Source organism: Hemitrygon akajei, chromosome 1 (genome assembly GCF_048418815.1).
Source record: "Hemitrygon akajei chromosome 1, sHemAka1.3, whole genome shotgun sequence".
Taxonomy (NCBI): Eukaryota; Metazoa; Chordata; class Chondrichthyes; order Myliobatiformes; family Dasyatidae; genus Hemitrygon; species Hemitrygon akajei.
The window spans coordinates 195,170,319-195,188,719 of record NC_133124.1 but is presented as its reverse complement, the minus strand read 5'-3'; the positions used below and the strand labels follow the sequence as shown (position 1 = coordinate 195,188,719).

The following is an 18,401-nucleotide window of genomic DNA, read 5'->3' as shown; positions in this document are numbered from 1 at the left end:
CTCATCAGCGATTTAGATGTTATCGTCACCAATGACACGAGGAAAACAACCTGAACAACAAATAAGATAAAATTGGCATATTCTCCCCATGCAATTGCATATCAATTATCTTAGAAGTTTAAATTTTATTCTCAACTGCCTTCCCACTCTGTATTCGAAATAGAAGGGACTTCCTGTATTTCCTGGAGAAAGATTCTTTATCTCTCATTCCTTCCCCCTCTCTCTCTTTCTGTCTTTTTCTCCTCCCTCCCTCCATTCCTCTCTCTTCCACCCTCTCTCTCCTTCCCACTTTTCTCTATCATTCTCACCTCCCCCGTTTTCTCACTCAGTCCTTCCTCCCTCTCTCTACTTCCTTCTCTCTCACTCTCCTTTGCACCATCTCCTTCCTCTCTGTCTCTCTTCCTTTTCTCTCTCTCTTCTTGCCCTCTCTCTGTTTTTCTCTCTCACCCCTCCCAACTCCTTCTCCCTCTCTCCCTCTCATTCCCCCTCTCCTTTCCCACTCTTCCTCTCCTTCCCCCTCCCTCTCCTCCCCTCCATCTGCTTCCCCCTCCTGCCCTCCCTCCCCTTCTCTCCTTCCCTCCCCCTCTCTCCCTCCCCTCCTTCTCTTTCCTCCCTCTCCCCTCCTTCCCTTCTCTCTCCCTCTCCCCCTCCTTCCCTTCTCTCCCCTCTCTCCCTCCCCCTCCTTTCCCCCCCTCCCTCTTCTTTTCCTCTTCTCCCTCCTCTCTCTCATGACCCTGAAGAGCTTTCTCAGACTCTTTGAATTCCATTATTTTTCCCTTACTCTGTTGCTGACAACTTTAATTTTCGTTTTCAATCTACTGTGCCAGATGCCAACTTGCCAGAACATATGGGGAATCATAAGAACGTCGATGACTCCCCCACAACCTCTCTCTCTCTTCCCCCCTCTCCTCCACCCTCTCGCTCTGTCATGACCATGAAAAGTGTTCTCAGACTTTTTGAATTCCCTTATTTTCCCCTTAATCTGTTGATGGTGACTTTACTTTTTGTTTTCAATCTGCTGTGCCAGATGCCAACTTGCCAGGACATTTGGAGAATTATAAGAATGTCTATGGTAATAGTATATATCTCTTTTTCATATTAGAATTCCTGAGGAAATCTGCACAGTAGTCTTTCAGTGTCCCTGATTTGGTTTGTGTTTTGGACCAAATGTGAACACATTCAAAACATGATATATTTATTTAATTTGCTTGAAATGTTGTAGAACAATGCAAAAATGAAAGACCAACTGCCAACAACCATAACAAAATAAAGCACAATAAAGCCGTTAATCCATTCATCTGAATACGCGGGATATTTCTAACAAGTGTTAGGAATACCGGAAAGGGTAATACAGGCAAATTGCTTTTAATAAGTAATTGATAGAAATAGCCATGATCTTTCTTTTCGAGGGATATTCAGATTTTTTTTCATTTCTTCTGACTTAATTAAATTGAACAAAATCAGTATGTTTTCTTGTAAGTAATAGGGCAAAAGTCAAACCAAATACACTCAAAATAAGTCAATATTTCTGCAATTGGTAATTTTGCAAAAGAAGACAGCAAGATGAAGATCTGCATGCTCATCTTTCTTGACAGAAGGAAGGGTGGCTTCTCGATCTAAGTCAGAAATTTTCCATTGTCTCCCCACTGACATTGGAATATGAGATCTTGGAGTTTATGCTAATCCACCTGAGAATGAAAACAAAGTTGACATATTTTGCCAATTAAGAGTGCATTGGAAATAAATAACATTTGAAACATTACTTGGCCTTTTTATTTCATTGACAAAATTGTAAGGTATTATCTATTCTCAGTGAAAGGATTAGTCTTTTCAAACTAAATAGACAAGACACTATTGAGAAATATACCTGATATAATCATTATATATACCTGAACTATAATCACTATGTATTAGCTATTTACTATACTATGTAATCACTTCTAGATACCGAATATTAATATGTATTATTTTACTAGGCACATTTTGTTATGTGTTGTTTTCACTAGATACTTTGTACTCTCTTAGCTGCATATTATGGCACTTACAGTACACCTGCTTGTTTTGCAACACTATTAGCTGCGATGTATCCCATGTATTACACTCAGCCTTTGTTTAGTACGAGATAACGGTGGCGGACAGGATGCTGCGAGCAGGAATGTACTGTGAGGGAGGTTGTCTGAAAAACATAATATTGGCCACGAATAAGGCCCCAATGCGACCGAGTGAAAAACAATGGTGACGTACCGCGGGCTAGGCAAGAGTGATTAATTAATTCATATATAGATGATATGCAACTAAAAATTGATTGGGTATGCTAATAAAACTGAAATGTAACTGAGATAAGAAATTACTATAAAGAATGCTGTACACCGGAGCTCGGTGGGCTTTCGGTGACAAATTCATTGATTGCCTCAGCCTTTGTTTGCAAATAAAGGTTTAATTTTCTTGAAGAATTGTCTGTGTCTCCGAGTCAATTCAAGTAACCACGACAACACTTAAAACAAAAACAAACCAAATTCAATACGTGTGTGATAAATTCGCATGGTGAGGACAAACTATTGAAGAACGGCGGCAGTGATTTAGTCAGTAGCATGGATTTAATATCTCATTTGTGTTGGAGGACCAGATGCTGGGGAGAGACGGTTGGAAATAGTTTCAATCACTGGAAATACAGTGTATACATAGAAACCGGCGTGGACGATACAAAAATGTAGAGTCACGTGCTTCGGATAAGATCCATTTGCCTGCGTGAGAGCAGAACTGCTCCTGAACCACTTTCCCAGGACATGTATTTTTAAGAAATACCAATAAAGATTGTGTTTGTCGAAATCATAGGCCAGTCAATAATTTGATACCCAGAGTTTTGGTTACTATAGATATGAAGGAGACTGTATTTACCTTAATTTTTGTGGTCATCTTGGGAAACAGTGAGCATCAGCAGATTGTCGGTACCACCGGCCATCAGGATTGGAGAGTCAGGAGAGTCAACGTCAGGAACCAGATCTAGAAGGAAGAATAAATGAAATCGATATTCCCATACCACATTTTGTACAGCACAATCTGCTGAATGAGAGATATTCTGTTTGTTCTTTGTGTGATGGGCATTTCGATGAAGGATGGATGTCTATCTGTGCTCTGACTATGAGCAACGTATTGCACACGAATACCGCACACTAATTATTATTCAAAAGCCCCCATGTGGAAATGAGCAAAATGCAATGAACAATGAAATAACATTTCATTCAATTACAAGCCTGGCTACTGAAGAGTAATTTTTTGTCACACACATCAATTAATGCAGATCTCTCACAAAAGTACCAGATCTCAGATCAACTTACGTCTTGCATGCCTGTACAACTTCCTTTGTAAGTTTATATTTGCCACCAGTATGAGGTAGGGGTAGAAAATAAAAACAGAAAAAAAAACATGTACCAACCGGGTTTTCCTTCACTACATTCTAGTCCATGAATGGTGCCGTTAAAAGGGTCTCTGGTGTAATAGTCGATTTGATTGATGGAATTAATTTAACCAGAGTCTGGAAGTCAGCATCTGTTTTCCGTGCATCATTTTCATTTCTTTGCCTGGATCACAGCCCTCAATATAGCAACAGAAACGTTTGCTAGATGATGAAATCAAATCCGCATCTACCACTTTCCTTATCAGCTTATACCACACCTTCACCAAATTCTGAGTGAAGAAATTATCATCATGTTCTCCTTAAACACTTTACATTTCATTTCTAACACATTAACTCTAATTCTTGTATTAACCAACCTCAATTGAAACAGCCTGATTGTATTTACCCTACACACTGGTCTTAATTTGGTATCATTATCCTCCTCATCATTATCCTCATTTTCTACCATGTCATGTGACATGGGCGATCATGGTCTTATCCATTACCACAGTTGTTCTTGGCAATTTTTATTCCTCTGATTTTTTTTTGCCTTTGCCTTTTTCTGCACGGTGTCTTTATAAAAAGGTTCACCCACACCATTATCAATACTCTTCAGGTCTTTGTTCTTTGGAGCATAGAAGGTTGAGGGCGGACTTGATAGAGGTATTTAAAATTATGAGGGGGATAGATAGAGTTGACGTGGATAAGCTTTTTCCATTGAGAGTAGGGGAGATTCAAACATGATGACTTGAGTTGAGACTTAGGGGGCAAAAGTTTAAGGGTAACATGAGGGGGAATTTCTTTACTCAGAGAGTGGTAGCTGTGTGGAATGAGCTTCCAGTAGAAGTGGTAGAGGCAGGTACGGTATTGTCATTTAAGGCAAAATTTGATAAGCATATGGACAGGAAAGGAATGGAGGGTTATGGGCTGAGTGCGGGTCAGTGGGATTAGGTGAGAGTAAGCATTCGGCATGTACTAGAAAGGGCAAGATGGCCTGTTTCAGTGCTGTAATTGTTATATGGTTATATATTTTCTGCCTGGCATCACGTGACAGAATATAACCAGGGTTTGTGATATGCCGTGGCTGTTTATATGACCATCCACTACCTGCTCCCATGGCTTCTCGTTACTCCCAATGGGGTGTGGGGGAGCGGAGGGGGGTGGACCGCTAGATAGGTGCCTGCATCTACCCAAAGGGGGACTTGTACGCTAGCAGACGGAATGCCTTACACCTACTTTGCTTGAGACATATCTCCATCCTTTCATATTTTATAGACAATAGACAATAGGTGCAGAAGTAGACCATTCGGCCTTTCGAGCCTGCACCGCCATTCTGAGATCATGGCTGATCATCTACTATCAATACCCGGTTCCTGCCTTGTCCCCATATCCCTTGATTCCCCTATCCATAAGATACCTATCTAGCTCCTTCTTGAAAGCATCTAGAGAATTGGCCTCCACTGCCTTCTGAGGCAGTGCATTCCAGACCCCCACAACTCTCTGGGAGAAGAAGTTTTTCCTTAACTCTGTCCTAAATGACCTACCCCTTATTCTCAAACCATGCCCTCTGGTACTGGACTCTCCCAGCATCTGGAACATATTTCCTGCCTCTATCTTGTCCAATCCCTTAATAATCTTATATGTTACAATCAGATTCCCTCTCAATCTCCTTAATTCCAGCGTGTACAAGCCCAGTCTCTCTAACCTCTCTGCGTAAGACAGTCCGGACATCCCAGGAATTACCCTTGTGAATCTACGCTGCACTTCCTCTACAGCCAGGATGTCCTTCCTTAACCCTGGAGACCAAATTTTCTTCAAATCTCAATCATTCTTAAACACTTCAGGAAATGAAGAACCAGCTTGTTTAACCTTTTCCTACATCTAAAGTCCTACATTCTTCTCCTTTTTGTACTCTTTCAATCTCTTTCACATCTTTCATGAAGGTAGGTGAAGAAACCTGCACAGAATACCCAAATTAGGCCTCAATAACTGCTTACACCAATTCAACACATTATCTCATCTTAGTACTTTGATTTATGAAGTTCAGTGTGCCAAAAGCTTTCTTTTTGAGCTAATCTACATGTGACGCCTCTTTCAAAGAATAATGCTTCTGTTTTCTCGGATCCCTCTGCCCTACTGCACTACTCGATGATCTACAACTCATGGTGTAAGTCCTACCAAACTGCAACATCTTACATTTGTCTGTATTAAATTGCATATAAAATGTACAGCCCAGTTTTCCATCTGGTCCAGGAACTATGACAAGCTTTGAAAGTTTTCCTCGCTGTTCACTACACCCCAGTCTTGCTGAAATCTGCAGATTTGCTAATCCAATTGACCAAACTTCATCGAGATCATCAATATCGATGACCAACAGTAATGCACCCAGCAATGCCTATGTGAACACCACTGGTCAGAAAAGTAATCAGAGAAGTAATCATCTTTGAACAGTCCATGGCTTTTCCCATGAAGTCAATGGTTATTCAGAATTACCACCTCATTTTGAATGCCAAGATGTCTCAGGGAAGACCTTGCCAGGGCTTTAGAATTTATTGACTCTAAGTTGACTCAAGGAAGCAAAAGTGTGCTGCTATGTAAAATAAGACCTCAAATCAGCTTGGCTTAACATCTACAAAATCCTTCTATGTCGGGAGTAAATACTAATGCAAAACAAAATCATTTAAGACCTCCACCATCTCTCTTGGCTCTATGTGAACACTCGGATCTTTCAGAGGATAAATTTTGTCCTTTGCTCTTAGCATACCTGTTGAAGTCTTTGGATTCCCTTTCAACTTTTCTACCTGAGCAACCTTGTGCCTTCTTTTAGCCGTCCTGATTTCCTTCTTGTGTGCTCCCTCGTATTTCTTGTATATCTTGAGTAACTCACTTGCTCCACCCTGATTATTTCTGTTATACATCTCTTTCTTCTTAACCAGAGCCTCAATTCCTCTTGAAAACCGTTTCCTAAACTTCTTATTTCCGCCTTTTATTCTGACAGCAACATACAAACACTATACACGTCAGCATTTCACTTTTGAAGGCTTTCCACTTACCAAATGTACGTTTGCCAGGAAACAGCTTATCCCAGTCCGGACTTGTCCGATCCTTTCTGATACCATCAAATTTGGTCATTCTCTAATTTAGAATCTTAACTGGAGGACCAGATCTATCCCTCTCCACAATGGTCTTGATACTAATGGCATAATGGGCACAAGTTGCAAAATTCCAGGGTTTTCCCTGGCTCGCACTTCTGCTGCTTGCCCTGACTCATTCTATAACAGGAGATTTAGTATCATGCTCTTTCTAGCTGGACTTCAATGTACTGTTTAGCGAAGCTGTCATGAACACATTTGATAAACTGTGTCCCATCCAGCCCTCTACAGTATGGGTATCCCAGTCAATATGTGAGAAATATAAATCACCTGTCATCATTCCTTATGTTCCATGCAACAGCCTGTGATTTCTGCAGAAATGAGCCCCTCTAAATCCTGCAGACTGTTGGATAGTCTTTAAAATTGTCCTTTAAGTCATCATTCCTTTCTTATTTCACAGTGCCACCCATAACATGTCAGTAGACGTACTCTGCAATCCAAACATTGTCCATGAGAGATATTGCTTATGATTAATTACATTCAAGACAATGCAACCCTGCAACTTGAGCTACCAGTCATGTTCCTACTTTGTTTTAAAGAACAGTGACATATTGTGGTTTGGAAGCTTGAGAAGACAAAGTTATCTCTGATTGGCATCAGGCGTCGACTCGCGCAATAATTAAAATAAGGCAAATTTGGTTAAGTCTTCAACAATGTCAGGAAACAAAAAGCTGAGCATAGCGTGACCATTGCTCTGAATTGCACATATTTCAATGCCAGTAGTATCGTAGGAAAGGCAGATTAGCTCATGCCATGGATTGGCATATGGTATTATGGTATTGCAGCCATTCGTAAGAATTAATTGAAGGGGGCAAAACTGATTCCACAGCATCAAATGGCTCAGAGCGGGAATGATTAGAAGAGGAGGGCTGGCTTTACTAGTCAGAGAAAATGTCACGGTAGTGCTGTCATGACAGATTGGAGAACTATTCTCGTGAGGTGTTATTGATGGAACTGAGAAGTAGAAAATGTATGACCACGTTAACAGGACTATGTTGTAGACTATCCGACTGGACATAGAGGAACAAAATTGTACAGATATTGGAAAATGCCGCCAGAAACGTCAGTTGTTAGAGTAGGTGATTTTAACTCTCCACCAATTGACCAGCATTCCCGTACTTTAAAAGGTCTAGAAGAGATAGCAATTGTCAATTGTGTTCAGGAAAGCTTCCTTCATCAGTACTTAGAAGTCCCACAGATAGAGTGTGTGATACATGATCTTTGATTAGAGAAATAAACAGGGTAGCCGATGAAAGTTTGTGTATCACAAAGGACCTGGCCAGTGTGGACTGGGAGAGGCTGTTTTCTGGCATAAAGGTACTTGGTCACTAGAAGGACTTCAAAAGTGAAATGTTGAGAATACAAAGTTTGGATGTGCATGGCAGAATTAAAGAACTCGGGAACCATCAATTTTGTCCAACTAGACAAGGTGAAAAATCATCCTAAGGGATTTAACAGATATGTTAAGGAAAAAAAAGATTGCAAGCGACAAAATTACCCACTGGAAGATAAGATTGGTAATCCATGCATAGCACTAAAGATCGTGGAGATGTGAATTGAGTTTTATCATCCATATTTACAAAGAAGACGAATACAGAGTCTAGAGAAGTGAGGAAAATCAGAATCTAGTTTGTGGAAGATATACAGATTACAAAGGAGGGGTCACTTGCTATCTTGAGGCATATTAGCATGGATTCACCCTAGAGCCTGAAAAGGTGTTCCCTCAGACCCTATGGGAGGTAAGTTAAGAAATTGTAGGAACCGCTGCAGAGATATTTAAATAGACAGGTGAGGTACCAGCTTGGAAAATAGCGACTGCTGATCCGCTGCTAAGAAATGCTCTAATGATAAACCAGGAAATTATAGACCAGTGAGCTTCACATCAATAGTGAGAAAATTATTGGAAGGTATTCTAAGAGACCTGATATATGAGCATAGGTATTGGCAGATTAGGGATAGTATTCATGGCTTTGTGCATGGTAAGACAAGTCTAACCAACCTTAAAGAGATTTTCAAAGAAGTTACCAGGAAATCCAATGAAGGCAAGGCAGTGAATGAATTAGAAAGGCACTTGGCAAGGTCCCGCATGGGAGTTGGTCAAGATGGTTCAGCTGCACGGCATTCAAGAGAAGGTGGTAAATAGGTTTTGACATTGGCTTTGTGGGAGAAGCCAGAGTGGCCAAAGTAGGTTGGCTGTCTGACTGGAGGTCTGTTACGAGAGGAATGCCTCAGGGATCAGTGCTGGACCTGTTCTTATTTGTCATATGTGTCAATGATCTGGATGAAAATGTGGTTAACTGCATCAGCAAATTTGCAGATTACAACAAGATTGGAGTGCAGCAGCAGCAAGGAAGGCTATCAGAAATTGCAGCATGTTCTGGCCCAGCTGGAAAAAATGTGATGCAAAATGGTAGATTGAATTCAAATGCAGACGTGCGAGGTGTGGAACTTCAGGAGGAACAACCAGGGCATATCTTACACAGTGAATGGTAGAGCATAAAGGAGTGCTGTAGAATAAAGATATCTGGGGATACAGGTACAAAATTCATTGAAGGTAATGTCACAGGTGGATACAGTCAGAAATATAGCTTTTGCAACATTGGCCATCATAAATCAAAGTATTGTGTGCAGTACATCGGCAGATATGCTGAAGTTGCATAGGAATTTGATGAGATCTATATTGAAGTATTGTGTGCAGTTGTGGTCACCTACCTACAGGAATTATGTAAGTAAAATTGAATGGGTACAGAGAAGATTTACAAGGATATTGGCGGGACCGGAGTCCCTGTGTTGCAAGGAAAAATTGGAAAGGTTAGGATGTTATTCCTTGGAATGTACAATATTGAGTGGTATTTCAATAGACATGTACAATATTATGAGGGTATAGAGAGGGTAAATGTAAGCAGGCCTTTCCACATAGATTGGGACTTCAACTAGAGCCATGGGTTAATTGTGAAAGACAGACTATTCCAGGGGAATATGAAGGGAACCGTATTCACTCAGGATACTGAATCGTGAAATGATCTGTCAGGGCAAGTGATAAGCCCGTGCTCGATTTCAGCGTTTAAGGTAAGATTGGATATGTATGTGGATGGTAGAGTTATAGAGGGTTATGGCTCAGTGCAGATAGATGGGAAAGGACAGTTTAAATGGTTCGGCATGAACTAGATGGACCAATCGGCTGATTCGCTGCTGTACATTCCTGTACATGACTGCTGCAACCACATCTCCCAAAAGACAACAATGTCACCATCCCACATGCTCACCCATGATCAAAACTGTTACGGCTTTCCTGCAACAGTTCTTGCATTTAAGTACCGGTAGATGTTACTGACTTTGCTGACTTTGCATGTTGGCTTCACAACTTCTTCCTGCAACCACGCCACAATCTACATGTATGCACTTGTTCCCATTTCCCTGCAACTATGGCGTAAACCACAACCACCAACAGCTGCCCCCGCTGCTTCATGCAGCAAAGGCAGACGTTCCATGAAAGTGCCACGGGCAGCAATCCTGTGATTAAAATCAATCTTATCATATCCTTCAACTGACAATGCAACTCCCTGAACTCACTTTGTTGGAGCACATTGCCTTTTCTACCAATATCTCTGGTGCTGACATATAACACGATCTTTCGCTGTTCACTCTCCCACTTATGAGTGGTTTGGACATGATCCCTGATGTCCTTGACCCTGGCACCTCTGACGCACCTACTTTCCCGTAATTTCTTTCTTGTAGACACACCCTCCTTTCTGTTCCCCTAACCAATGAGTCGCCAATCGCTACAGCTCGCCTCTTCTCCTCCTTTCCCTTTTGTGTGACAAGCCTGACTCAGTGAAACAGACCTGACCATTTTGGCTTTCTTCTGCAAGCCAAAACCCCAACAGTCTCCGAAGCAGTACAGCATTTTTTCATGGAGACCGCGACAGGGGTATTCACTGCTCTCCCCCCGAAGCCTGCACCTTGGGTGTAATTACCTCCTTGATAGTCCTATCGATCAAACACCCAGCCTTCAGAATAATCATCTGATTCAAGCCTTCATTCCTTAACACAGTCTGAAGTAAGCTGTACCTCTTATAGATGTAGTCATCAGGGACAACGGATGTCTCTCTGCCATCCCCCATCCCGTGACAGAAGACTTGCACTATCCTGTCTAGCATAATCACTGCTCTAACAGTGCAATAAAAAAAGGTAGGACATTTCAAAAAAACATCTATGCACACCCTCCACATCTCTTCGCCAAGAACTCTTGGAGAAAAAGTTGAACCCACTCTAGTCTCACTCACACAAGTTATCATGGGACGTTCTGTAACTAGATATCTCTGAATTTTAATTTCAACCTGGAGGTGTGTTTTGTGAATTTTTCGTGGTATTACGTACCCCGTTACTGGGTTTACAGACCAGCAAAAATAGAACAATCCGTTGGAGTCTGGTGGTACCGAAAACTAAAGGTGTTTATTAGTAAACTACACAATACAATACCAAAAATGCAAATATACATATAAAACAGGTTATCAATAATGAACATGGAAGTGTAGGAATAATAATCAATAATAATAAACAAGCTCTATCAATGTCTAGGGGTAAATGAATTGTCATAGAGAATATAGATTTCAGTTCAGTTCATGTGTGCTGTGTTAGTTGCGGTTACTGTATTGTAAGTTGTTGGATAGAGAGAGCGAGCGAGATGTAACAGTTGTAGCAGGCAAACCTTCTGTGTCTTCTTATTCTGTCATACCATTGTGGTCATTTGGTTATGACTCCCCCCCCTGTTCCTGGCTAGACCGTACTTCTGTGGTGGACTCGTCACTCTGGCATGAGTGAACACACACACAAGTCCCCACCAGCCCTGCCATCACACTGTGAGCTTTATTGACCGATCTCCTGATTTGGTCCTCGAAGCCCCCACCTTCCTGTGGGTGCACAACACTCGGTCAGTGTCCACTGGTGTGTCAGAGGGTGTCTCCCCAGACCTGACTTTTATCCCCATGGACAGGGTATCAGCCGTCCTTCAATTCAAAATGACCATGTCCATCAAACTAGGCCACTCCTGCTGTCTCCTTAGGAACGTTAACGAGCAAAGTAACGTCCTTATAGTGAAAGGTAAACAATCCAGGAAGAAGCTATAATACATAAATCAAATGTGTGTGTCTCTCTCTTATCTGTAGGAGATGTCCCTGCCTCTGTGCTTCATCTCTCTCTCTCATTAGCAGCATAGCAATAGCAATAGTTCATAGTTCTCAAGGGGGCGGGGGAATGGTTAACTCTTCACCCCATTTCCATCAGGTCTGTTCAACACTCATAACAGTGGTATTTGTTGATCTCTAATTTCTTCTGGATGGATGAAGTGTATATCGCTTGAGAAGTCACTGACAATTTGTAAAACACACCTGAATCTCCTGTATTATCCAACGTTTTGATGGGAGGAATAATCTCTATCTCTTCATAAATTGCTTGGTAAAATATATTGGGTGAGCCTCCGCCTCTTGAGACTGCACCTGTTTAAGTGCGAGTTTGGAATATCAAGTTCATTCACAAGTTTCTAATTGAAGAATAATCCCTTTGTCATTTAAATTCAAAATGGGAACTAAATTATATGCTGGTGAACAAGAGCTTAGATGATCCCCTCAACATTGATCATATCTGCAAACGTGGGCAGATTACAGTAAAATCAGAAATATTGAAAACAGGGTATATCTGCATATATAGAAATAATTGCTGATCTTCATTCCACTGCAGTGAAACAATACATTGGAATTGATGACAGTTTTATCATTACTAGATAGGTGTGGACAGCATCCGTATGGTAACCGATAATAACGCTGACTTGGGACAAAGAGCAGTCATTGCTCTTACCAAGACATGACATATTATTCTGAAAAATAATAAAGCACACAGTGATTCTTACCTCTTCTTGCTGACTGTATCTTTATTATCAGCTTTGTGCAAAAAACTCAGCCACCAGTGCGGTGATATGACGTGTAAGAACGTGATTGGAGAGAGTTCTGAGCATGTGCAGGAATGATAGAAAGATTGAGAAAACATGGTATTGTAAAACACGTGTGGTTGTTGTTAAATGTAAGTTCTATTCTTCCAGAAGATGTTTCTTTATTAGTAACCCACAGTATGTATAACGAACCCAACATGGTGTCAGAAGTCGGCCTGAAATACAACATGGTGTCCGAAGAATAATGCGGTACCTAACACTGCAGATTTGAAGAACTCTTCTGGTGCTCACTAACACTTTTAAAAATTGAAGGTTTGTAACATCCATCGACACTTCAGTTGTCTGGGAACATAGCTGAGATATGGAGTAAATTTAAGCAATGTTTTGGATTGTATTTATCAGTGATTGAAGCAGATTAAAATAAAACAGAAAAAAGTGAAAGCTGTGATTCTACTCCATGTAATAGGTGACAATGCAATTGAGGTATATAATCATTTTACTTTTGAAAGCGGAGATAATTTAAAGTTAAAATCGATAATGGTCAAATTTGAAGCATTTTGTATACCAAAGCATAATGTAATGTTTGAAAAGCACATTTTTTTTTACATGTGCACAGAGAACTGGTGAAGCAATTGATCAATATGCTACTAAGTTGAGACACGGGAGTAAAACATGTGAGTTTGGTAATGGTCTCAGATTAAGACTGTTAAGAGAACAAGACTTAGACTTGGAAAAAGCTTTGATGCTCTGCAAAGCTTCGGAAACCAAGACGTCACAGGCAAAATAACTTTTCATTTCATGTAGAACATATTAGAAAAAATAACAAAACAACAACAAAACTGACAGAGAGCAAGACAATATCTGAGAGAAAAAAAAGCTATGTGATCGCTGTGGGTGGCAGCACTGGCCAAAACTGTGACCAGCGTATGGGAAAATGTGCAACGATTGCGGTAAGAGTAATCATTTATCATGCTGTTGCAGAAGCAGAAAGAAAATAAAATAAGTAAATGCAGTGCTTGAAATGAACTTGAGGAGTTTTATATGGATGTGCTTTCAGAAAACAAACAAAGTAATAATGACTGGACTGTTCCATTGCAAGTGAACCAAAACAATATTCTGTTTAAACTGGATACTGGAGCACAAGTAAATGTTCTTGCAGAATCTAAGTTTAATGCATTAATGCCATGACCAAAGTTACATAAGACAAATCTAAAAGTGACTGTGTATTCAGGTGCAAACATTCCAGTTAAAGGAACATTTGTGGCAAAAGTATCACACAGAAATATTATGCACACGCTTTTGTTTGTTGTGGTGCCAAAGAATGTACAGTCAGTACTGGGTTTATCTGCCTGTGAGAGACTGAATTTAGTGAAAAGAGCTTTGGCCAGGAGAGTGACACAGAGTCAGAATACAATGATTTGATGAAAGAGTATGAGGACTTGTTCAAAGGGCTTGGTTATCTTCAAGGAGAGCACACCATTAAAATTGACAAAGCAGTGCCACCATCCAAGTAGAAAAGTGCCTTTTGCATTATGTCATCAACTGAATACAGTGCTTGACAGAATGGAACAGCTGGGAGTCATAAAAAAATTGATGAACCAACTGAATGGGTCAATTTGTTGTCATTGTTGATAAGAAAAATGAAAAACTGAGGATTTGCTTAGCTGCAAGAGACCTGAATTGTGCCATTAAAATAAAGCATTTCAAATTGCCTACTCATGAAGAAATTATGTCACAGTTTGCTAACGCAAAGTACTTAAGTAAATTAGATGCATCCTCTGGATTCTGGCAACTTAAACCAGATGAACTGAGTTCAAAGTTGTATACCTTTAACACTCCTTTTGCCAGATACTGTTTTCTTTGGCTTCCATATGAAATTGCATCAGCTCCTGAATTGTACCTTAAAACCATTCACATGCTATATTAAGACATTGAGGGCATTGATACTTCCATGGACGATATTATTGTTTGGGGATCATCTAAACAAGAGCATGATGCTAGACTCAGACAAGTCTTTGAGGCAAAATGGAAGGCAAACCTGAAGTTGAATAAAGACAAATGTCAGCTAAGAGTGACTGAACTTACCTTTGTGGGTGATATCATCAGCAATGAGGGTGTACGTCCTGATCCACTGATGGATTCTGCTATTAAGAACATGCCAAGACTGCAATGTAAAAATGATGTTCAAAAGTTCATTGTAATGGTCAACTGCTTGGGGAAATTCATACCCAATCTTTCAGAACAGCTTACTCCATTGAGGCAGCTAACAGAAAAGAAAAATGAATGGAGCTGGAATCATGAACAGGAGAAGGCATGGCAACATCTCAAGAAAGTGCTCACTAAAGAACCTGTGTTGAAATTCTATGATGCTGATAGACCCAGCAAAATCTCATGTGATGCATCTCAAGCAGGCTTAGGGGCAGCATTACTCCAGAAACATGATAAGGAATGGCTGCCAGTGGCATATGCATCTCATTCATTATCTGATCCAGAATCAAGGTATGCCCAAATTGAAAAAGAATTGCTCAGCATTATATTTGTTTACGTGAGATTTCATCAGTTTCTGTCAGGGAATTCTATTGATGTTGAAACTGAACATAAGCCTCTGATTGCATTATTTCACAAACCTTTAAGCGACTGTCCTTTGTGAATTCAGTCAATGATGATCAAATTGCAAAGATATGTTTTGAATGTGTCATATACACCTGGAAAATTCATGTACGTGGCTGACACACTTTCCAGAGCTGTGGATCCAACAACAAAAGACAGTCACAGGGACGCTGTTGATGTTCAGTCATTTGTTGAAATGATCATAGAGACTGTACCTGTTGCTTCCCAAAAGTTGGAACTGCTGCGTCTTGAGACAGAGAAGGACAAAATTCTCAGTCAGTTAATACAAGTGGTGATCGATGGATGGCCAGATAATAAGCATGACTGTACCTCAGAAATCCAAGAATATTGGAAACACAAATCAGAACTTTATGCTGTGGATGGGATATTGTACAAAGGTAGCAGAATTGTGATTTCTAAAAGTCTCCGAAAAGAAATGTTTGAGAAAATTCATGAAGGCCACCTAGGTACTGAAAAATGTAAGAGAAGGGGACAGGAAATGATGTTTTGGCCCAGGATGAATCATGAAACTTTACAATTTGTGTCTTGTTGTCAAATATGCCTTAAATACCAACCTAGCAACTCTAAGGAGCCATTGCATACACATCATATTCCTCAGAGACCTTATCAGAAGGTAGGCATTGATCTTTTTGTAACAGACAATAAAGATTATCTATTAATAACAGATGACTTCTCATTGTATCCTGAAGTGTATGGTCTGAACAGAACAACTGCAGAGAATGTAATTACATGCAGGAAATCAGTTTTTTCCAGATGAAGTTTTCACAGACATTGGTCCACAATTCAATGGTGAATGCATGAAACATTTTGCGCATGAATGGGGCTTTGTTCATACAACATCTAGTCCAGTTTTTCCCTCAGTCCAATGGATTAGTTGAGAAGTCGGTAGGAATTATCAAGAAGCAGATGCACAAAGCAAACATAGTGGAGGTGATTTTATAAAGCTTTTTTAGCCTATCACAGTACTTCACTTGAATGTGGATTTTCTCCTGCTCTGCTCTTGATGGGACGCCATTTGAGATCCAATCTGCCAAAAGATGAGAGCCTTATGAAAACAGAGGGAGGTGAACAAGTGAAAAGATGGAAAGACAAACACAAAGCAAAGCAGAAAGCATACTTTGACAGATGTTCTCATCCATTACCTGAACTACACCAAGGAGATGAAGTAAGGATACAAGACAAAATGAACACGTGGACACAGAAAGCTACAGTACTTGAAGAAGTAAAGCCCAGATCATGCATGGTCCAAACAGAAGAAGGAGCAGTCTGAAGAAGAAATTGCAAAGATCTCAAAAAAGAGCAAACTTCAGATTTTCAGTTAACTGATGCAGACTAGACAAAACATGGAAATAACAAGAACTATGTGAACCACTTAGAAGGTCTACTCATGATCATAAACCCCCGGAGAAACTGATAGAGACATATTAAATTATGCATTTGCTCTGGTCAATGTTGCTAATTGTTTTTCTTTTTAAGGAGAGGAAGATGTGGTGATATGACATGTAAGAACGTGATTGGAGAGAGTTCTGAGTATGTGCAGGAAAGATAGAAAGATCGAGAAAACATGGTATTGTAAAACACATGTGGTTGTTGTTAAATAAAAGTTCTATTCTTCCAGAAGATGTTTCCTTATTAGTAAACCACAGTACATATAAAGAATACAACAACGAGGATGATCCCACGGGTAATGCAGAAAGCCATGAACACTTAAAAGCAAATTTATTAGATAAATTTAAAACTGGACCTACATTTTTTTAGGCCCTGACATTTCCAAAGTGCAATAGTTAAATTTAAGCTCTGCATAATGCCAAATTACCCGTAGAATATTAAGTGCAGACAGATGATAAACGTTTCGTGGAAAGCAACAGAGATGAATAACATGGGTTGTCATGACGTTAGAAACAACACAAGTTGCTGCAATTTCCTGTCATTTGGTGCGGATATGGTCCAAGTGCGGAGGGACACTGAAGCAGGTTGATAAGTCACAGACTTAAATGCAATGTTTTAAGGGAAAATAATACAATAAATGCTAGGCCAAACAGGGCCATCAACTAAACATTCAAATGGAAAATGAAGCCTACACTGCAGCCGAAAAGAACAACGAAGAATGAAATGAATACTGCGAGTCTTCAGAGTCAGTTGACTCAACAGTGCAATTTCTCAGGCTAGAGGGAATGTAAATAATGAAGCATAGCTATGTTCTAGGTTCAAGACTTGACAAAGTCTATGACGGAACAAATAGTTAAATATTATCACAATGAAATAATCAGCTGGCACGTGCTTATCCACGAGCGCAATTGCTGAATCTGCTGCATTGCCGAATCCATCGTTGTGACATTTCCATTGTAATAAGAAACAAACGCATACAAAATGTCCAAGGATATTTTGAGAGAAAAATATGTTATTTTTGTAAGAGGAATTTATCCTTGAAAGAATGTGCATGGATCCAAGTTTGCCCATGACTTTCTATTTTTCATACCTATCCCAATCCCCTTCCACCCACAACAACCACCCTTTGTTGAAACCGGACATGCACTGAAAGTATTCTTGCTGGGAAGATTGCTAGTGCTTCTTTGGGGGGTTTAAACTAAATTTGCAGGGGACGGGGATCCAGAATGTGAGAGAGGATAGCGAGAGGAAGAATAAAGGACAGGTGGGGAGTACACGGTTCCGGAATATTAAGTGTGTAGTAGAGAAAGGTGAGGCGGAACAAGTGATAAGGAGGAAACATGTACAGAGGGATGGTCTGACAGAACATGGAGTTAAATGTGTTGAAAGAATAAGTAAATTTAGGAAGGACAACAAAATTCTAGGGGTGTATAGCCCAATGGGAGTTCGAGGAGCTGGGTTAAGCACAATAGGCAGCGATTCAAACAGAGAGAAGAGAAATGGGCTAAAAATTCTATATCTGAATGCACGGTGTCAGAAATAAGGCGGATGAGCTTGAAGCCCAGGTGCGAATGGGTAACTATGATGTTGTTGGGATAACGGAGACATGGCTGCAGGGAGATCAGACCTGGGAAATGAATGTACAAGGGTATACGTGCTATCGCAGGGACAGAAATGTGGGCAGAGGGGGTGGGGTGGCCCTGTTGGTGAGGAATGAGATTCAGTCCTTTGCAAGGGGGGACATAGGATCAGGAGAAGTAGAGTCTGTGTGGATAGAACTGAGGAACAGTAAGGGCAAAAGGACCCAAATGGGTGTTGTCTACAGGCCACCAAACAGTAGCATGGATATTGGGTACAAGTTGAATAGGGAGTTAACATTGGCATG

The 18,401-nt window shown here is 40.4% G+C and overlaps 1 protein-coding gene across 1 annotated transcript in view; it reads right to left on the bottom strand.

Annotated features, from left to right (window-relative positions):
• Positions 1-1,214: 1,214 nt before the first annotated feature.
• The window catches only part of LOC140738844 (scavenger receptor cysteine-rich domain-containing protein DMBT1-like), an 80,515-nt gene continuing 63,328 nt past the window's right edge, over positions 1,215-18,401 (bottom strand). The window contains exons 10-11 of the mRNA XM_073066814.1: positions 2,899-3,003; positions 1,215-1,688 (exon numbers count right to left, since the gene is read on the bottom strand). Of these exons, the coding sequence (XP_072922915.1) occupies positions 2,900-3,003 (104 nt within the window). The 3' untranslated portion in view covers positions 1,215-1,688; position 2,899. The remainder of the gene's footprint in view (positions 1,689-2,898; positions 3,004-18,401) is intronic.